The sequence below is a fragment of the Danio rerio genome, chromosome 10 (genome assembly GCF_052040795.2).
Source record: "Danio rerio strain M-AB ecotype USA chromosome 10, GRCz13ab, whole genome shotgun sequence".
NCBI lineage: Eukaryota > Metazoa > Chordata > Actinopteri > Cypriniformes > Danionidae > Danio > Danio rerio.
This window is the reverse complement of record NC_141030.1, coordinates 46,010,001-46,032,500: the sequence shown is the minus strand read 5'-3', so window position 1 is coordinate 46,032,500 and position 22,500 is coordinate 46,010,001. Positions and strand designations below refer to the sequence as shown.

Here is a 22,500-nt window from a genome sequence, read left to right as displayed (position 1 = left end):
GTCTAGGGCGCGACTCACGGTCAGCTGACTGTAGTGGGTGGGGCAGATTCGTACAATGCAGGAAGTGTTACGATTTTACAGCTAACGTGATCACATCAAGCTTTGTTTTCACAGTGTGTAAATATGACGACAATATTTGACATAAATAAATCGAAGCGTCTTTTCAAAGCATAGAGGAGCGCGGAGGAATCAGGTATGACAGCTATTTGACGTCCATTACGGGATAATCTTAATGTCATTGTTTGTGTTTGACTGGCCTGTCAGTAATGGCCACCAGACTCATTCAAGTCAAAGGTAAAGTTTATAGTCAGGTGTTATAAAGTCTGAAGTGCTAAATTTACATCTCATGCATATTAATGTGTTGCTGTGTACACGATGAAGCCGCGATAAAATGTGTTCAAGCTATTTAGCAACGCCCACAATGTGTAAATGCCAATGAATAACGTTAGCAAACAATATCGCAACACAAGTGGTGTTTATACTATGAAAAAACAATAACATCTGTGTCTGATGCGAGAAATGACATCTATTAGCATTTACTGAAACGGTATCTTTATTTCAAACTCTGATAGTCAACAGCATAAACAAATCCGCACAATAGTGCCACTCTAAAACAACCCAGGTTTGAGTCGTTTACCTTTGCTAATAACTTTCTTCATATTCTAGATATAAATATTAAATTAACACGTTGGTTGTTTATTGAAAAAAAATATAGATTTTTAAAAAGCATGTTTTTGTGACTGTCGAAATAGAGTAGTGATTTCAGTGATTATTTTCATATACTAGTTATATACTTGATATACACAAGTTAAATATGTAAAATAGCCTTCTGAGTCTTTTTTTTCTGTTGTTTCCACCTTTATTTTTAATTTTACAGCATGTCCACTGTTGTGGACCACAGGGGCATTTTATTTCGAAACGACCGCCAAACTCAAACTATACAGGATGTTCAATTCAATTCAGCTTTATTTGTATAGCACTTTTACAATGTACATTGTGTCAAAGAAGCTTCACATAAATGGTCATAGTAACTGGATCAGGGTAGTTCAGTTTTTTGTGTTTAAGTTCAGTTCAGTTTAGCTCAGTTCAGTGTGGTTTAAAGTCATTACTGAGAGTCCAAACACTGAAGAGCAAATTCATCGATGCGTAGCTTTACAGATCCTGAACCATGCAAGCCAGGGGCGACAGCGGAGAGGGAAAAAAAACTTCACCAATAGGAGAGTGAAGAAAAAAAACCTTGAGAGAACCAGACTCAGTTCGGCACGACCATTTTAATTTCTCCGCTGGCCAAAAGTCTTGTGCAGAGCTGCAGTCTCAGAGGTGGAGGCTGGAAGCTGGCCTCAGCAAAGACTCATCTGTCCCTGGAGCATCACTGGAATCAGTCTCATACTCTCCACTCCCCTATGACCAACAGCGCAGCAGCAGCTCAGGATACGGCCTGGTCCCGGATATGGACACCTTGGGATCATCTCGTCGCTGGTCTTGGATCCAATCAGTGACTCTGCATTATCTGAGGACCTCAGGATGTGTTTCCCCAGGTGGAAATGGAGAATAAAGAGAATAATTAGCGTAGCTGCTGTTTATAGAGTATATAAACAAGACGTAGAAACTTGTGTGGAAACTTGCTAAGTGATGCATTGAGTGTACGCTTTACTAAACATATAGGTCTTTAATCTAGTTTTGAACTGGGAGAGTGTGTCTGAGCCTCGAACATTATCAGGAAGGCTATTCCAGAGTTTAGGAGCCATAAAGGAGAAGGCTCGACCTCCTTTACTCGACTTGGCTATATGGCTGTAAAGGGACATTAATCCAATATTGATTTAACGAAAACTGAACAAAAGCCATTCTTTCCTTTTGTATTGAAATTCCTGAAACAGTTTAGTCTGAAAGAGATGAACTAAAAAAAAAAAAAAGAAGTGATGTTAATCCAAAACAAACTCAACACAAAAGTGATTTAAAACTGATTGTCGTTCTCTAATTATCTGACTGTCAGACTCTAAATCAGAGTCTCCCTCAACTATCTTATAAAGAATCCTCTCTGCTTCAGTTCTGCCTCCTACAACATGCAGTCATTAATTACATTAAGATAGTCCCGGTGTCCACTATAGGGGACATTCACAAAAGGATGATATTTTGAAACACAAACAAATTAACAGCTTTAAAAACTAAATGTATTGTTCCTGACACTTTAATAAACAAGTATATATGTAATAATAATAGTAAAAAAAATGTTTAAAAGCTAAATTTGACATGCCTCTCTCCTTCCCATTAAATGTGCTTTATTGTACGCCGGCCATTTTGGATGCAGTGTAAGAAGTCGTTCCTAGCATGCCAGACAATCAAATGGCATATCTCTAGAAAGCCCAGGATGTCCTCTGAACAGTACAACAGGACTTAACAGAGTAGCTCAAAAAATTAATGAAAACACAGTGTCCACTACAGAGGACACAAGTCAATGGGCAGGGTCTCGGGAGGATATAATAAAACACTACCTGACAAAAGTCTTGTCGCCTATCCAAGTTTTAGGAACGACAAATAATAACTTGACTTGTAGTTGATCATTTAGAATCAGAAGTGGCTTATATGAAAGGCAAAGGCATCTAGATTACACTTATTTGACCAAAATAAAATATGATCATGCCTTGATTTTGAATGATTTAATTAGGACAGTAAACTCTCAGAAATAATGGTAAGCCAGCTGTCACTTGGGTGGTACCTTTTCAAAAGCTGCACATTTGTACTTAAAAGGTCCATATTGGTACCTCAAAAGTACATATTAGTACGTAAAAACATTAAGAGAAACACTTTTGTGCTTTTTATGTACTAATATGTACCTTCAAGGTTTTAATATGGACCTTTTACAAATTTGTACCTTTTGAAAAGGAACCAGCCCAGTCACAGCTCGCATACCTTTATTTTTGAGAGTGTAAGGTCTGACTCTGCTTAGACAAAAGTCTCATCGCTGAACAGAAATAACGTCCAGTATAGAATATAAAGTCCTGCTGCAGTGGAGACAGAATGAATATTGTGTCTGACTCCATCATGAGCTTGGAGGACTGCATCCATACATCTCTGACATGACTCAAATCACTGATTAATAAAGTCATCTGGAATGACAAAGAAAGCGTTCCTGCAGGACTCCTAGAGCTCATCAAGACTCTTTGTGTTCATCTTCAACGCCTCCTCCTTCATCTTACCCCAGACATGCTCAATAATGTTCATGTCTGGTGACTAGGCTGGCCAATCCTGGAGCACTTTGACCTTCTTTGGTTTCAGGAGCTTTGATGTGGAGGCTGAAGTATGAGGAGGAGCACAAACCTCTTCTGTGTAATGTAATGAACAGCACAAATGTCTTGATACCTCAGGCTGTTGCAGATCTCTCGCACACCCCCATACTGAATGGAACCCCAAACCACAATTTCTCCTTCACCAAACTTGACTGAGAATCTTGGCTCCATGCAGGTTCCAGTAGATCTTCTGCAGTATTGTTGATGATCAGGATGCAGCTCGACAGATGATTCATCTGAAAAATCCACCTTCTGCCACTTCTCCAAATGATCAACTAGAAGTCAGGTTATTATTTGTTGCTCTTACAACTGGGATCGACAATTTAGATATATAATGAAAATTATATCTAATATATTTATTTAATTATTTATTTATTTATAAAGGATAAATCATTATGAAAAATAGATCAAGTAAAAAAATAATAACCCAAAAACAAAATAAAGCTCTTGGATTAACAAATAAATAAAATCAAATAAAAAAAAACTAATGACCATTAAATACATTTTTTATTTATAATTCCTTTTTAAAACGTTTTATCAATTTTTAATTGGTTTATTGCTTATTTGTCAGAAATGCAAATAAGCATTAAAATGATGCCAAAAAATAAATAGAATAAAATAAATTATAAAGTTAAGATATAAAATATAAGTTATTATCAATAATTAGTCAAGCAGTGGCGCAGTGGGTAGCTCTCTCGCCTCACAGCAAGAAGGTCGCTGGTTTGAGCCTCGGCTGGGTCAGTTGGCATTTCTGTGTGGAGTTTGCATGTTCTCCCCATGTTGTCGTCGGTTTCCCCCACAGTTAAAATACATGCGGTACAGGTGAATTGGGTATGCTAAATTGTGGGTAGTGTATGAGTGTGAATGAGAATATATGGGTGTTTCCCAGTGATGGGTTGCAGATGGAATGACATCTGCTGTGTAAAACATATGCTGGTCAAGTCGGCGGTTCATTCCTCTGTGATGACTCCTGATCAATTAAGGAACTAAGCCGAAAAGAGAATGAATGAACATGAAAAATCATGTTCATCAGTAAGAGTTTACCAGCAGTGGCTCCAGCGAGTGTCAGCAGGATGTGTGCATTAGTCATTCATTGTGTACTCAGACATAGTGCTTGAGGTTTGTGTGTGTGTTTGTGTGACACATGTGTGTGCAGGAATCAGCATGTCTGAACACACGGACTGCAGTGTGTCGTCAGAGGATCGAGTTCGGGCTCTCACTAAACTGGGCAGCTCAGTGGACGTGAGCGAGGATGTGCCGCCGCGCAGATACTTCCGCTCCGGCATGGAGATCATCCGCATGGCCAACATCTACGCCGACGAGGGAAACGTGGAGCACGCCTTCATCCTGTACAACAAATACATCACGTAAGAGATCAACAATCACTGACGCTGCTGCATTACTGCTCACTCGCCTGACGGACACTAAAGGGCATTTCTAATGCTGTGAAGTGAGCCAAAAAGCTGTTTAACAGAACAAAGTATTTCCTGTAATATTATTTCTTCTGGATATAGTCTGATTTATTTTTATTTTGGCTATAATAAAAGCAGTTAAAATTTTTTAAAATCATTTTAAGGTCATTATTATTAGCCCCCTTAAGCAATATTTGTTTTCAGTTGACTCCAGAACTAACCACTGTTATACAAATAGACTTGCCTAATTACCCTAACTTTACCCTAATTAACCTAGTTAAGCTTTTAAATGTCACTTTAAGCTGTATAGAAGTGTCTTGAAAAATATCTAGTCAAATATTATTTACTGTCATCATGGCAAAGATAAAATAAATCAGCTATTAGAGATGATTTATTAAAACTATTATCTTTAGAAATGTGTTGAAAAAAAAGAGAAATTAAATATAAATTGGGGAAAAAGATAGACGGGGGGCTAATAACTCTGCCTTCAACTGTATATCGATATAACAAATAACCCCAAAACAAAATATTACATTTAGATCTACAATTATTAGCATAGATAAAAAACAAATAAAACGAATGAACTCAAAATAATAAACGGGGGGGTCGGGGGGTTGGGGGTTGAGGATGATGGGACAAATCCAAAACCACCCAGTTATACAGAGTCCAGAAAGGCTAAAACAAACTGTATGTAAAAAAACACACACACACTCGCACTATAGCACCAAGCAAGTGACACACATACACAGACAGCATTACACTCTCTCTCTCATTCACACACACGCGCACACACACACAGACAGCACAAAACTCTCTCTCTCATTTGCACAAACACATAGACAGCAACAATCAAGTTAAATGCAGCATCACGCTCTCTCATTAATGGACATACATCTTTCAATAGTGTAAGCTAAATAATCTGCCAATTGGGTAAGCTAAATAATCTTGTTTCCACATTGACATAAGATTATTCTGCTTACACTATTGGCACATTATTTAGCTTGTTTTAAGGAAAAAATAATGGATCGGGTAGGGCAGGGGTTCCCAAACTTTTCAGCCCGCCACCCTCAAAATGACAATCCCAGTGACTCACGACCCCTAGTATCCTCTGAGGTGGTTATAAATACAGAAACTATGCATGCAATGGTGCACACACACCAACAGGCCCAAGTCTATTCTTCGTTTAATTTTTTTTATTGTATGTCAGTGCTGTAAATGTGCCAGAAAGTTTAACCTGGTGATATAAAATCAATCTGCTGCATCTGACGCTATTGCTGTCTTTAATATAATGTATTACCCCAGGGGTCGCAATCCAATAGAACTATTAGCTACTATACTAACTATATAGTATATAGTAACTATAAACGATTATGTCTCTTCAGTTGGTTATGGATAATGTATGGTAAATCTTATGGTTTAATAAAAATAGATTTTTGGCAAACCCCCCAACTCAATGTCCTGTGACTCCTCGGGGACCACTTTGAGAACCACTGGGGTAGAGAAATGTCCTCAAGCCGGGATTCGAACTCTGGACGGCCTGACGTACTACTGCACCATATGTCGGCGTGCTAACCCTTAGGCTATTGCACCGACAAAGAAAGTTCTGCTGTATAGTGTAAAAGCCTGATTTGAGGTGTTTTGCTGAAAATGTATTTAAAAATATCAATATTAAATATAACAAACATTATAATCGTGACGCATGAATAATTAATATTCCCCCAAAACGTATTGTTCATGCATTTTCCTTTTATTTAGGTTGTTTATTGAAAAACTTCCCAAACATCGGGAATACAAAACCGCCAACATTCCTGAGAAGAAAGAAACGATGAGGGTAAGATGTGCTCTTTTTTTCTTCTAGAAATTATATATTAAAAGTTTTAAAGCATTTGAAGTTTGTCAAGCTAACAGATACCCCTGTTTTTCTGGCACAGAAATTAAAGGAGATCGCCTTCCCGAAAGCCGAAGAGCTGAAAAAGTTGCTTCTCAAGCAGTATGACAAAGAGCACGCTGAATATCTGGTGCGAAAGGTGGGTTACTGGCACATTTAGGCGCCCTAATTACCTTTAGTTTTTTTTAGATTTGACCTTTTCTGTGTGATATCTCCGTTTGTGTAAGTAAATGTTGGCAAAGATTGAAATATCAAAGAAAAAGGATTAATAAATTAATCGTCTCTCAAAAGAAAAAAAAACTTCCAATACTTCTTACTTCCAGCTTAATTTCTTTAAAAATGCTTAATTTGCATAATTTCTGATTGTGGTTTTCATTAATGGCCAGAGTAGCGTCATCTGAACAATCAGAGTAGAGTGGAGCCATCTGACCAATCAGAGTAGAGCCGTCTGACCAATCAGAGTAGAGTAAAGCAGAGTAGAGCCAGCTGACCAATCAAAGCAGCGTAGACCCATCTGACCAATCAGAGTAGAGCAGAGAAGAGCCGTCTGACCAATCAAAACAGAGTAGAGCCGTCTGACCAATCAAAACGGAGTAGAGCCATCTGACCAATCAGAGTAGAGTAGAGCCATCTGCCAAATCAAAGCAGAGAAGAGCCATCTGCCAAATCAAAGTAGAGAAGAGCCATCCGACCAATCAAAGCAGAGAGGAGCCATCTGACCAAAGTAGAGCCATCTGACCAATCAGAGTAGAGCAGAGAAGAGCTGTCTGACCAATCAAAACAGAGTAGAGCCGTCTGACCAATCAGAGTAGAGCAGAGTAGAGCCATATAACCAATCAGAGCAGAGTCATCTGACAAATCAAAGCAGACTAGAGCCATCTGACCAATCAGAGCAGAGTGGAGATATCTGACCAATCAAAACAGAGTATAAATGAACCATCTGACCAATCAGAGTAGAGAAGAGACATCTGACTAATCATAGCAGAGTAGGACCACCTCAGCTAATTAGAGCAATGTCATCTGACCAATATGAGCATAATAGAGCCAGCTGACCAATCAGTGTAGATTAAGGCAAAGTAGAGCCATCTGACCAATCAGAGTACAGCAGTGTGGAGCCATCTGACCAATCAGTGTAGATTAGGGCAGAGTAGAACCATCTGACCAATCAGAGCAAAGCAGAATAGACATCTGGCCAATCGGAATAGAGCTGAGACATCTGACCAATCAGAGAAGAGTGGGACCAGCTCACCAATTAGAGAGGAGTAGCACTACCTGACCAATCAGAGTCATCTGATCAATCTGAGCAGAGTAGGACCACCTCACCAATCAGAAAAGAATTGGACTACCTGACCAATCAGAGCGAAATAATACCACCTCACCAATCAGAATGGAGTAGGACTACCTGACCAATCAGAGCAGAGTTGGACCACCTCACTAATCAGAAAATAGTAGGGCCACTTGACCAGTTATAGCCATCTGACCAATCAAAGCAGAGTAGAGCCATCTGACTAATCAGAGCAGACTAGGCTCACAGAAAGGCGGGGTTTAGAGAGACTGAATTCTTGAACTGATTGTTTCAGACGCTGTGAACATGTGCTGTTGATCAAAGTTGCATGTAAAAGTGTAGGAAACCTCCAAAACAAAAGGAGAAACTGTAGAATATCCAGTGCAGTGTGAAAGTCCAGCTGTTGCTGTGTGTGTCTGCTGTCAGAGAGCGGAGGATGCGGCTCGGGCTGTGGAAATGTTGAAGCAGCAGGAGCAGGAGGCTCAGCGGCAGAGACTGGCGGAGCTGCAGCAGCGGCAGCGTGAGCAGGAGCAGTTCAGCGCCTTCGAGGAGATGATCCGCCGCCAGGAGCTGGAGAAAGAGCGCCGGCGCATCGTGCAGGAGTTCAGCATCCCAGTGTCTCCCACTGCTCCAGACGTACTGCTGCCGGATGTACACGGACCCCCACAGGCCTCACTCTCATCCCAGACGCCCCCTGCAGGAGCCACTAACCATCAAGGTTATTTTACTACACCAAAACTAAGACTCAAAAACATCAGATCTGGGGGAGGTCAGCCTAGCCTGTCTCGATTCCCGAGGCTCTGCATTGATTGTGGAAATACATAATTCACCAAAAATAAATGAGTATGATGGACTATGATTGGCAATGAAAATTCAGAAATAAACATACTAAGATTCATGGACAAAAAAAGTATTATCTGAATAAATTAAATAAATATTTGCAAAAATAATAATCTTTTTTAAAATTATTAATAAGCACACATTTTGTGGAGGAAAGTCGGACCTACGGCTATTTAGGGAAATAACCGTAAATGCCATTTTACAGGAAAACTGTAAACTAGCCAAATTTAACTGCATCTGTCATCTTTAATATGAAGACGTTTGTCTTAATTGCTCATAATTTTTACTTTTATTCCAGTTGTGTTTGTGTGCTTTTTCCTTCAGTGACTGTTCAAGCAATTATTACTATTATTAATAAGTGGTTTGCATAAGAGTTAATGTACAGGGCATCCGGAAAGTATTCCTAGCGCTTTACTTTTTCCACTTTTGTTTATGTTACAGCCTCGTTTCAAAATGGATTAAATTTATTTCCTCAACACTCTACACACAATCCCCCATAATGACAATGTGAGAAAAAGAGTTTTTTTAATTGTTGCAAATTTATCAACAATAAAAAAGCTGAAAAGTGACATGTACATCAGTATTCACAGGCTTTGCTCAATACTTTGTTGATTCACCTTTGTCAGCGATTACAGCCTCAAGTCTTCTTAAATATGATGCCACAAGCTTGGCACACCTGTCTTTGGGAATTTTTGCCCATTCCTCTTTGCAGTTCCTCTCAAGTTCTATCAGGTTGGATGGGAAGCGACGGTGTACAGCCATTTTCAGATCTCTCCAGAGTTGTTCAATAGGATTTAGGTCTGGGCTCTGACTGGGCCACTTAAGGACGTTCACCGAGTTGTTGTGAAGCCACTCCATTGCTGGAAGATGAAGCGTCGCTCCAGTCTGAGGTCGAGAGCACTCTGAAGCAGGTTTTCATTCAGGATGTCTCTGTACATTGCTGCATTCATCTTTCCCTCTATCCTGACTAGTCTTCCAGTTCCTGCTGCTGAAAAACATCCCCACAGCATGATGCTGACCCCACCATGCTTCACTGTAGGGATGGTATTAGCCTGCTGATGAGCGCTGCCTAAAATTGTTTCAAAGAGTTCAATTTGAGTCTCATCAGAGCAGAGAGTTTAGTTTCTTATGGTCTGAGAGTCCTTCAGATGCCTTTTGGTAAATTCTAGGCGGGTAGTGACTTCAGTCTGGCCACTCTACCACACAGGCCTGATTGGTGGATTGCTGCACAGATGGTTGTCCTTCTGTAAGGTTCTCCTCTCTCCACAGAAGAACGCTGGAGCTCAGACAGAGTGACCATCGGGTTATTGATCACCTCCCTGACTAAAGCCCTTCTCCCCCGATCACTCAGCTTAGATGGCCGGCCAGCTCTAGGAAGACTCCTGGTGGTTCCAAACATCTTCCACTTACGGATGATGGAGGCCGCTGTGCTCATTGGAACTTTCAGAGCAGCGGAAATGTTTATGTAACTTTCCCCAGCCTTGTTCCTCGAGACAGACCTGTCTCAGAGGTCTACAGACAATTCCTTTGTCTTCATGCTTGGTTTGTGCTTTGACATGCACTGTCAACCCTGGGAGCTTATATAGACAGGTGTAGCCTTTTCAGATCATGTCCAATCAGCTGAATTTACCACAGGTGAACTCCAATGAAGCTGCTGAAACATCTCCAGAATGATCAGTGGAAACAGAATGTACCTGAGCTCAGTTTAGAACTTCACGCTAAAGGCTGTAAATACTGATGTACATCTGATTTTTCAGCTTTTTTATTATTAATAAATTTGCAACAATTTCAAAAACTCTATTTTCACATTGTCATTATGGGGTATTGTGTGTAGAATGTTGAGGAAATAAATTAATTGAATCCATTTTGGAATAAGGCTGCAACATAAACACTTGTGGAAATAGTGAAGCGCTATCAAGACTTTCCGGATACACTGTAAACTTTGCCTGCTCTGAGTCTGTCCCTTTCACGCTAAACTATAAAATTATATTAAACTATTTAGTCATATTAAAACTATAATCACTAAAAATAATCATTAAAAAAAACTAAATAAAGAGGTGTTCACAAAATTAAAACGAAGCTAAAACTAGCACAGCCATTAATGAAACAAGATAACTGTTGCAGCAGCTTAATGTCGAAGGCTTGGCATCTCAACGCACGTTTTTACGCACACAACCAATGTCCAGTCTTGCTTCCTCTTCAAGTTTAAATTCACTTTATTTAGCTTATTATAAATACATACTTGCAATTAATAATGTTGAACCCTTTAGCGACCTCAAAGGTGTGTGAGTTTGGTGTGGTAAAAACTGCATTCGTTCCCTTCCTCAAGTCTTCTTCTTTCATGCAAGAAACACCGACTCTAAAACCCTATGTGCACATATTGCCCCCAAGTGGTGACAGCCCAAATTACATTCAAGTCAACATATAGGCTCCTACAATAACTAAACTAAAATTTACTGCAAATTAAAAACACTATTGAAATAAAAACTCATGGAAAAATGTTGATCAAAGTTGGATTTAAATTGCAAGAGACATGTCATAATCAGTGCAGTGGGAAAGTCCAGCTCTTGATTTAATTCAGTTCAATTCACATTTATTTGTGTAGCGCTTTCCACAATAATTATCCTGTCAAAGCAGCTTTACAAAACGTGCACAGCTATAACTCATAACTTTAAATAAGTAACTGAAATAAAACTCATTTAAAAAATCAAAGCTATAATAATAACCTTGCAAATTCTGCATCTCCAGGCCTGCCGGCGTTTGACCGCTCGCTCAAGCCCAGTGTCCCAGTCAGTGCAGGACACAGTGAGTTTTCCTCCGTTTGCACTTCCATCACTGACTCATTACACATATTGGTGTGTTCTGTGATTATGCTGAGATTATATGGTGTTTGTGTGTTGTAGGTGCGTTGGTTAATGGCTTACGACAGCTCTTTGTGCCTGCTGAGCTTTGCCAAAGGTTTCTAAAGCTGGCAGAAACGAACACGGCTAGGGCGGTGGAGACCTGCGGGATCCTCTGCGGAAAACTGGTACATGCAACACACCAACATTCATTCATTCATTTTCTTGTCGGCTTAGTCCTTTTATTAATCTGGGGTCGCCACAGCGGAATGAACCACCAACGTATCCAGCACATTTTTACTCAGCGGGTGCCCTTCCAGCCGCAACCCATCTCTGGGAAACTTCCACACACACTTTAACACACACACTCATACACTACGGACAATTTAGCCTACCCAGTTTACCTGTGCCGTATGTGTTTGGACTGTGGGTGAAACCGGAGCATCTGGAGGAAACCCACGCGAACGCAGGGAGAACATGCAAACTCCACACAGAAACGCCAACTGAGCCGAGGACAGCTAAAATGGCTGTAGTGTATGAGTGTGTGTGAGTGTGAGAGTGTGTGGGTGTTTCCCAGTACTGGGTTGTGGCTGGTAGGGCCTCCATTGTTTAAAACATATGCTGGAATACTTGGCAGTTCATTCCGCTGTGTCGACCTTTAAATAAGCTGAAGGAAAATAAATGAATGAATTTAATGTTAAGTTCAGTGAGGAGATTTCAGGATTCCCCTATTCATTTAAATAGGCTTTGGTTTTAGATGAGCTCCCCGGAGGCATTGCAAATATGGCTACCAAATGAACAGACTTTCCTTTAAAGGGACTTTGAGCCTGCGCCCCACTCGATATTCCTTTTAATTTGGCTACCCTGTTGTTATCTGTTAGAAGGAATGCGCCAATAGAGCCGCCATTTTAGTACAGGGTAGCGCTCCTTTGAAATGAATGCAGGACCAAGCTGCAGTGGAGGACTGTGGCCATCCAGAGCCAGAGATATACACATATACACATATATCTATGATCGGGAGTTTTCCCGGAGGTCAGTGTTCAAATTGTTTTTAAATTACGAAGCTTATAATTTTACATCACTTTTCTACATTGATGGATGAGTGACCGCACTGGCATTCCTGACAAAAAGCTTGTGTTTGTGTGTATGGAGATGTACTATCCACCCTCCCTGGTTAATTTCATAGATATATACACTAGATATCGCATAGGGACCCTGAGCATGCGTCAATAGCGCCGCCACATTGGTACAGTGCTCCCAGGACAAATGACATTCAACCGCTCTAGTCAAGACAGTGTTATTACGTGAAGATGCGGGACTTTAGCGCTGTCTACGGGTGTAGTAACGAGCAAACAAAGAAAACAAAGCACAAAGGCAGAACATTTCATAGGTAATATTAAGTTTTTTTCTGTTTTTGTATGTTCTGAACTTTTGTGCTAATCAGGTCACGTTATTGATGATAACAGTCACTTACTGCATTCACCATAAGACAAAGAAGCTCCAATTCGCACTAAACACTCGGCTTATGCTAGTTTTGTTGAATAAAATCAGCAAACAATGCAAAAGAAATATGACAACGAGATGCTGCGCTGCCAGAAACTTGTGTTATTGTCGGCTAACGTTAGTGAAAGAGTCGTTCATAACGGAGATTCATTCACAAACGAATCGCTCCCTCCGTCAGTATGAGAAGTGAAAGCAGGAGAGAGGCTGTGTTTCAGGAAATGATTAGATCAAATTTAACAGGGAGGGTGAATAGTAAATTTCAGTACACACAAACACAAGCTTTTAGTCAGGAATGCCCGTGTGGTCACTGATCCATCAATGTAGAAAAGTGATGTAAAATTATAATTTTCGTAATTAGAAAAAAAAATGACATACTAACATCCAGGAAAACTCCCGATCACAGATATATGTGTATATGTGTATATCTCTGGCTCTGGATGACCACAGTCCTCCACTGTACATTGGTCCCGCATTCATTTCAAAGGAGCGCTACCCTGTAGCAAGATGGCGGCGCTATTGACGCATTCCGTCCAATAGACAACAATAGGCCAGGCGACATCTAATGTATATATCTATGGTTAAATTTGGTCTAATCCGTGTCCTGAAACACAGCCTCTCTCCTGCTTTCACTTCTCATACTGACAGAGGGAGCGATTCGTTTGTGAATGAATCTCCGTTATGAACGTCTCTTTCACTAACGTTAGCCGACAATATTACAAGTTTCTGGCAGCGCAGCATCTCGTTGTCATATTTCTTTTGCATTGTTTGCTGATTTTATTCAACAAAACTAGCATAAGCTGAGCGTTTAGTGTAAGTTGGAGCTGCTTTGCCTTATGGTGAATGCAGTAAGTGACTGTTATCATCAATAACGTGACCTGATTAGCACAAAAGTTTACAACATACAAAAACATAAATAACTAAATCTTACCTATGAAATGTTCTGCCTTTTTTTGCTTTGTTTTCTTTGTTTGCTCATTACTACACCCGTAGACAGCACTTAAGTCCAGCATGTTCATGTAATAACACTGTCTTGACTAGTGCGGTTAATTGACACTTGTCCTGGGAGCACTGTACCAATATGGCGGCGCTATTGATGCATGCTCAGGGTCCCTATGCGATATCAAGTGTATATATCTATGTTAATTTGGAAATACATCATCATAATGACATAAATCTGCAGCAACTACTGATGTCCTCATGAGAACACGGTGCGGTTTGCTTGTATTTGCAGATGAAGAACGCCTTCACCGTGACCCACGTGATCGTGCCCAAGCAGTGTGGAGGACCAGATTACTGTGACACGGAGAACGAGGAGGAACTTTTCCTGATCCAGGATCAGAATGATCTCATTACGCTAGGGTGGATTCATGTATGATGTGCAGTGTTAAAAGGAGAGTTCACCCAAAAATGAAAATTACCTTATCATTTACTCTCCCTCATGTGGGGTTAAACCTTGAGTTTCTGTCTTCTGTTCAACACAAAATAATCTATTGTGAAGAATGCTGGTTACTAAAATACCATAAGTCAATGGGTGCAATGAGCATATTCAGAATATCTTCATTTGTGTTCAACAGAAGAAAGACACTCAAACATGTTTTGAAGAATGTTAGAATCCGGTAACCATTGACTTCTATAATAGGCAAACAAATACAATGGAAGTCAATGGTTACCGATTTTTATCTTTCATCAAAACATTTTCATTTGGGTTCAGCAGAAGAAAGACACTCAAACATGTTTTGAAATTTTGAAGAATGTTAGAAACCGGTAACCATTGACTTTTATAATAGGAAAACAAATACAATGTAAGTCAATGGTTACAGGTTTTGAACTTTCTTCAAAATGTCTTCATTCGGGTTCAACAGAAGAAAGACACTCAAACGTTTATAATTTTTGGTGAATGTTAGAAACCGGTAACTGTTGACTTCTATAATAGAAAAGAACAAATACTATGGAAGTCAATGGTTACCGGTTTTCAACTTTCTTCAAAATATATTCATTTGTGTTCAACAGAAGAGACACTCAAACATGTTTTGAAATTTGTAAGAATGTTAGAAAGCGGTGACCATCGACTTCTATGATAGGAAAACAGATACTATGAAAGTTAATGGTTACCGGTTTTCAACTTTCTTCAGAATATCTTTATTTTGGTTTAACAGGAGAAAGACCCTCAAACATGTTTTGAAATTTTATAGACTTGTTAGAAGCCGGTAACCATTGACTTCTATAATAGGAAAACATATATTATGGAAGTCAATGGTTACCGGTTTTCAACTTTCTTCAAAATATATTCATTTTTGTTCAACAGAAGAGACACTCAAACATGTTTTAAAATTTTTAAGAATGTTAGAATACCGGTAACCATTGACTTTTATAATAGGAAAACAAATACAATTTAAGTCAATGGTTACAGGTTTTCAACTTTCTTCAAAATGTCTTCATTCGAGTTCAACAGAAGAAAGACACTCAAACATGTTTTAAATTTTTGATGAATGTTAGAAACCATTGACTTCCATAATAAGAAAACAAATACTATGGAAGTCAATGGTTACAGGTTTTTAACTTTCTTTAAAATGTCTTCATTTGGGTTCAACGGGACAAAGACACTCTTAAATGTTTGAAACAAGGGTTAATAAATGATGACAACATTTCATTTTTTGGTGAACTGTCCCTTTAAAAGCAGTATTACTGTAAATGTACGGCTTGATAATAATCAATCTCTCTTGTATTCCTCAAGACGCACCCGACGCAGACGGCCTTTCTGTCCAGTGTGGATCTGCACACACACTGCTCCTATCAGATGATGCTTCCAGAGTCCATAGCCATCGTCTGCTCGCCCAAATTCAATGAGTATGTTTTATGAGATGCACGTTATTTAGTAGGAGTGTAACGGTACACAGAAGTCTTGGTTCGGTACACGCATTTATTTTGGGGCCACGCTTCGATACGGGTTCAGTACCACTGGAATGGACCTTTTTCACATTTACATGTTTCCCAACAAAGTCACAGAGACAGTGAATAAAAACTTTAATACATTATTGCACATTATATTATACCAGTTGATGTGTGGCGCATGTAGTTATTAACTGCTTATTTAAAGGCTGCTTGTGATACAAAAGTACAAAATGAATAGAAAAATGTTGAATAAAACTTTACAATAAGGAGACTGTATTAAATTTAAAAAATAAGATCAATCGTCTTCTGAAAAACAGTACAAAAAATGAAAACTGGAATGTCTTTTGATAAAAATACCAGCACCGTGTCCATCCATAACAGCAGGTGCAGTGTGTGTGTGTGTGTGTGTGCGCCCGTGTGTATAGAGAAGGGACTCATACTGACTTATGTGTGTATTTGATCGGACAGGATTTCATATTCATTCATTCATTCATTCATTTTGTTTTTCGACTTAGTCCCTTTATTAATCTGGGGTCTCCACAGTGGAATGAACCGCCAGGGTTTCATATTTCCATTGTTTTTCTATGTAATTGTGCTTGATATACTACTCTAAGTTGTTGCACATCTGGACTGAATTGTACCATTACACCCCTATTTTTAGTGATAGTTAGCAGACCTCAATAACATATGAGTCTGACATATGCTGCAGGACGGGCTACTTCCGCCTGACTGATTATGGGATGGACGATGTCGGTACCTGCAAACAGAGAGGATTCCACCCTCATCCGAAGGACCCGCCGCTCTTCGCTGTAAGTGTTTTTGGAGAGCATACAGTTTTTCCACTGGGATTCCACTTTGTCAGTAATTCCTGCACAAACTGATGCTGGTTTGTAAGACATTTGCATAATGACAGATTTCATTGGCTACCTGTGAAAAATGTCTACTTTGACCCTCAAACACTAGTTTTGCTGGGACTGGAAGTGTTTGGTTTGTGTTTTCTGATGCAAATGTTACTGTTCATTACTGTTCGTTACTGTGTTTACAAGGGCTGATCAGATAAGGTACATGAATCAGATATGGTAATAGGTGTTTGGTTTTGACCAATCACAACAGACTGCAGCTATCTGCCCAGCAGAGTAGGGTCATCTGACCAATCAGAACGGAGTGGAGCCATCTGTCCAATCAGAGCAGAGTACAGCCATGTGACCAATCAGAGCAGAGTAAAGCCATCTGACCCATCAGAACGAAGTAGAGCCATCAGACCAATCAGAGCAGAGCCATCTTACCAATCAGTGCAGAGTAGAGCCATCTGACCAATCAGAGATGAGTAGGGTTATCTGACCAATTAAAATGGAGCAGGGCCATCTGACCAATCAGAGCAAAGTAGAGCCGTCCGACCAATCAGTGCAGACTAGATCTGTTTGACTAATCAAAGCAGAGTAAAGCCATCTGACCAATCAGCAGAGTAGAGCCATCTGAACAATCAGAATGGAGTAGAATCATCTGACCAATCAAAGCAGAGTAGAGCCATTCGACTAGTCAAAGCAGAGTAGAGGAGAGACAGCTGACAAATGACGGCAGTTTACAGCCATCTGATTAATTAGGGCAGGGTAAGCCATCTGACCAATAAGGGAAAAGTAGAGCCATCTGACCAATCAGAGCAGAGTTGAGTCATCTGACCAATCAGAGCAGAGTTGAGTCATCTGACCAATCAGAGTGAAGTAGGGTCATCTAACCAATCAGAATGAAGTAGAGCCTTCTGACCAATCAGACCGGGGTATAGCCATCTGACCAATCAGAGCAGAGTAGAGCCATCTGACCAATCAAAGGAGGGTGAGGTCATCTGATCAATCAAAACAGAATTGAGCCATCTGACCAATCAGAATAGAGTAGAACCATCTGACCAATCAGAGCAGAGTTGAGCCATCTGACCAATCAGAGCGAAGTAGGGTCATCTAACCAATCAGAATGGAGTAGAGCCATCTGACCAATCAGAGCAGAGTAGAGCCAACTGACCAATCAGAGCAGAGTAGAGCCAACCGACCAATCAGAGCAGAGTAGAACCATCTGACCAATCAAAGCAGAGTTGAGCCATCTGACCAATCAGAGCGAAGTAGGGTCATCTAACCAATCAGAATGGAGTAGAGCCATCTGATCAATCAGAGCAGAGTAGAGCCATCTGACCAATCAGAGCAGAGTAGAGCCAACCGACTAATCAGAGCAGAGTAGACCCATCTGACCAATCAAAGGAGGGTAGGGTCATCTGACCAATCAGAGCAGAGTAGAGCCATCTGACCAATCAAAGGAGGGTAGGGTCATCTAACCAATCAGAGCAGAGTAGAGCCATCTGACCAATCAAAGGAGGGTAGGGTCATCTAACCAATCAGAGCAGAGTAGAGCCATCTGACCAATCAAAGGAGGATAGGGTCATCTTATCAATCAGAGCAGAGTTGGCTGTTGTAGAGTTTAGATAGAACGTTTCCTGAATCATGGGCGTAGACCATATTTTTACTCCTCCCCCCATTTTTGACTTGAATATATGTTTACTGATTATAGGAAACCAAGAAATGAACATTTTAAACCTTTAAAAAGAATAATAGAGAACAATAGTCTTTACCACTGTAAAAGCTCAGATCTCTTCAGCATTATGAACACTACATGATTTGTTTTGTGTGTGTGTTTGTGTAAATTACCATTGCGTATGACATGTGCTGTATAAACAAACTGGCCTCGTCTCGTGTTTGTGCTCAGGCTAGTCATCACGTCAGCATCACAGACGGCAGCGTGACCATGCTGGACCTGCGGTGATGTCATCGCTGCTGCTGCTTCAAACATGTGCCTTTGCTCTCGATCTTACAGCGACAGATAAACTTGCCAAGAAGCTCCTAACTGGCCGGAAACGTCCCTGCGCTGCACACCGGGCCTCTGTTATCGTGTCTTACAAGTCTGTATTTATACCTTTAATTCTGAAACATATCCAGATGTGACCAATAAGAGCCTAACGATGAGCTGTGTGTCATTGCAGAGCATAACGGAGACATGCATGCAAAGGCTTCGGCTTTTATTTGATTTTGTAGACACACTTCAGCTATAAGCAAACCTTTCAGTATTCTTTAAAAAATGTCAAATTAAAGCTTTGTTTTCCAATGCAAATATGTAAACATTCTTAAATTAATTAAGCAGAAGTTTTGCTTTCATAGAAATGCATCAGAATGAACTGTTTTAATAAACGCCGGAAATCCATCAGTTTTTTGCTCATTTTAAGCATAAATGTGCTTAAAATTGATATATTTATTGATATCTTCATTCATTTGCTAGCCGTGGTTTAAGGATTTTTACAGATTTGTACTGTAAAGCATGACGGCAATAGTAATACTATAATATTTTGCATTGTTGTCGTTTGCCGTTCCATATTGAAGCTCTTTGAAAGACTGAAGGTTTAGCCGTGCACTTAACTCTGTTCTGTTTTATTTAAATATTCTGATATTTTCCTTAGCTGTGCCTCTGTTAGAGATGTTACAGATCTCCGTGTTGATTAAACAGACCCTCCTCTGGCATCAGTTTCAGACAGACTGCCTTTTGTTTTCAGCATGTGACCGTGCTTCTAGGAATAGCTTCTTTAATACGTGACTGACTGTAAACCGGATGACAAATCATCATATGGAGGAAAACGGTCATTCTCATGTTCGTTCAGCCAAATTGTTGCTTATTTATTTTGTATGTCGTTGTGTAGTGATGAGGTTTATTTATGTAACTTCAACTCTTTGCATAACTTAGTCAAATCTAAGCATATCAACATTATCTGTTCAGGCAAGACACTAAAAGCACTGTTTTTGGCCTATTTTGTCTCAGTGGTTGTTCTTTCAGACTATACTATCAGTTTTTGTTTTTAAAATATACATTTAAGGTTTTTTTATTATTGTGTGTGTAGATTTCAATGACAATACAGGCTGTTTTATTCAAATAATTTTATTTTCTCGCAGTATTTTTGCCAATCTCCACATCAGTAGCACATACATTTTGTGTGTATATATATATATATATATATATATATATATATATATATATATATATATATATATATATATATATATATATATATATATATATATATTTGTATTATTTTATTAGGATAAACATCTATCTATCTATCTATCTATCTATCTATAAATATATATATATATATATATATATATATATATATATATATATATATATATATATATATATATATATATATATATATATATATATATATTAGGAATTTTTTGTATAAAAACTATCTTTAATTATTGTATGTCATAGTTTATCAAATGTAGATTTATTTTTCAGTATTTCCTCGTACACACTAACAGTAGAACGTATAGCTATTACTTTTTCTGTACATCAGGACTTGTTGAAAATGCTTGTGTGGAGGTGTTGAGTGAGTCAATGTTAGTCATTCTTAAAGTTGTAATTAAATTTAAATGACAAAAGGTTAATAATAAACAAATAAATTTTAAAAAGAGGACTCACCGACTCACTGACTCGCACTCCGGAGCTGAAGGTGGCGGTGATGCATCAAAATCGCTGGATGCCAACCGCCGTCAGATTATAAGAAGAAGACGAAGAAGACGCTTTTCCTGCATGCGATGTGACGACGTTTTGTTGTTATTACATTGATTTTCGTTCTCCTTTATATCGATAAGATCAATTTAACAATCACCATTTACCGCAAAATATCGTAAATATACTACATATGTTGTCATGTAGATAGAAAGTAAAAGAGAGAGCGTACTTAGCGCATAGCTAACGTAAACAACTTGCGCAATAGGAGTTTAAGTCGCTTTAAAATAACAGTTTCGTTCATTAAAGGAGAAACATGGCCGAGTCTAAAGAGAAAGCTGTGTGTTTGAGGTCTGATGTTACTACAGTCGCTGTCAGGAATCCTGTGGAGGAGAGCAAAAAACCCAAGAGGAAGATTCTCGATGAAGAACAATATATAGAGGTGAGATAACACAACAAAACCATCCCTGATAAATACAAAAAAGAATATTTTGTGTTATTGATTATTACTGTCAGTGACAAATTTAGATTAAATTTACGTTATGGAAGATGACCAACTAAAACCAGCTTGACCAGCCTATCCAGGATGGGAGCCCAGCCAAAACCAGCTATGTCCAGCTTAAACCAGGCTGGTCAAGCTGGTTTTAGCTGGTCATTTTCCAGTCTGACCAGCTAAGACAAGGCTGGAAATGGCCAAAACCCCTCTAAAACCAGGCTGGTCAACCAGCTAAAACCAGCCAACCAGCCTAGGCTGGTTTAAGCTGGATTTTTCAGCAGGGAGAATAAGGGTTTTATTATTGATTATTCATATCTATATATATTTATATTGTTCAAAAGGTCTTGCTGACAAATAATGACAACATATAAAGATTAAAAACTATTTATTGTAATGCAGGGCTCAACAATAAGGACTGCCCGATGGCCCGGGGCCAGCGTGTGAGATGCTCGGGACAGTAGACAGGATCGTTACTGGCCCGATCGGGCCACTAATGCCCTGTAACTAAAGTTTGATTTGCCTGTGACTATTTGTCAATTGCGTGCAAATACAGTCAGAATAGAGAAACCGTTTGTGTTTTTCAAATGCTACCTTCTTGGTTCCTCTTATCTGATTGGCTGTTGTGAGCATGTTATTTTTTTTTCCGTAACAACCAGTAGAGCTAAGAGACAGCAACATGGCGGCAACATCAAGTGATGATGCTAAAGGAAAACATTTGTCTCTAACGTCTTGGAAACAGACATTTACGAGGGTAAACCACGACTAAAAAAAAAGTGATGTTTTGTGTAGTTTGCCGTTAGTTTGGCAGGTCAGTCATCCTTTGTTTTGCAATAAAATACCTGCACATTTTGCTACTTTTGTTTGCAAAACACTTTAATATTTTTTAAATATTTAAATTCTAGATTTACAAACATTTTGACATTTTTTTTATTTGTGGCTAAGAAATAGCTAGTAACTTTTTTTTGGTGGGGCCAGTGACAATATTGGCAGGGCAAGTAAAAATCTGAACCACTAGTCCGATCGGGCCAGTAGAAAAAAATCCTTAGCGTTGAACCCTGTAATTGTTCAAAACGCCTTTTACTCCTTGACTTGTGTACATCAAATCAAAATCAAATCACTTTTATTGTCTCATCAGCAGCAGCACGTGTGCTATGATGAGTGAAAAGCTTAGGTGCTGGCTCCAGACGCAAATACAACGACAGTGCAAAAATACAGACAGTGCAAAATACAACGACAATGTGAAATTGAGAGCGATATGTGCAATGAATAGGTGTCCACATAGTTGTAGGCAGTATTGTTTCAAGTATGGATTGGTTAAAGTGCAGTGCATGCATTAATGGTGTGCAGTGAGGGGTATGGAAGAGTCTGTGTGTGGTCTGTTAAGTGTTCATCTGCCTGATAGTCTGAGGGAAGAAGCTTTCCTTCAGCCGGCTGGTGCATGACCGGATGCTGCGGAACCGTCTGCTTGAGGGTAGCAGAGAGAGTCTATGGCTTGGGTGGCTGGAGTCGCTG

At 39.4% G+C, this 22,500-nt stretch overlaps 2 protein-coding genes across 2 annotated transcripts in view; both read left to right on the top strand.

Annotated features, from left to right (window-relative positions):
• Positions 1-83: 83 nt before the first annotated feature.
• On the top strand, positions 84-19,788 carry stambpa (STAM binding protein a). The gene is given in 11 exon segments (NM_200498.1): positions 84-193; positions 4,444-4,654; positions 6,455-6,530; positions 6,631-6,726; positions 8,299-8,590; positions 11,461-11,517; positions 11,616-11,740; positions 14,287-14,424; positions 15,790-15,902; positions 16,657-16,756; positions 18,699-19,788. Coding segments are annotated over 10 exon segments (1,257 nt in total). The 5' UTR covers positions 84-193; positions 4,444-4,451; the 3' UTR covers positions 18,756-19,788.
• A 740-nt stretch (positions 19,789-20,528) lies between these two features.
• ess2 (ess-2 spliceosome associated protein) overlaps positions 20,529-22,500 on the top strand; it is a 20,301-nt gene continuing 18,329 nt past the window's right edge. The window contains 1 exon segment of the mRNA NM_001089330.3: positions 20,529-20,934. Coding sequence (NP_001082799.3) covers positions 20,809-20,934 — 126 coding nt within the window. The 5' untranslated portion in view covers positions 20,529-20,808.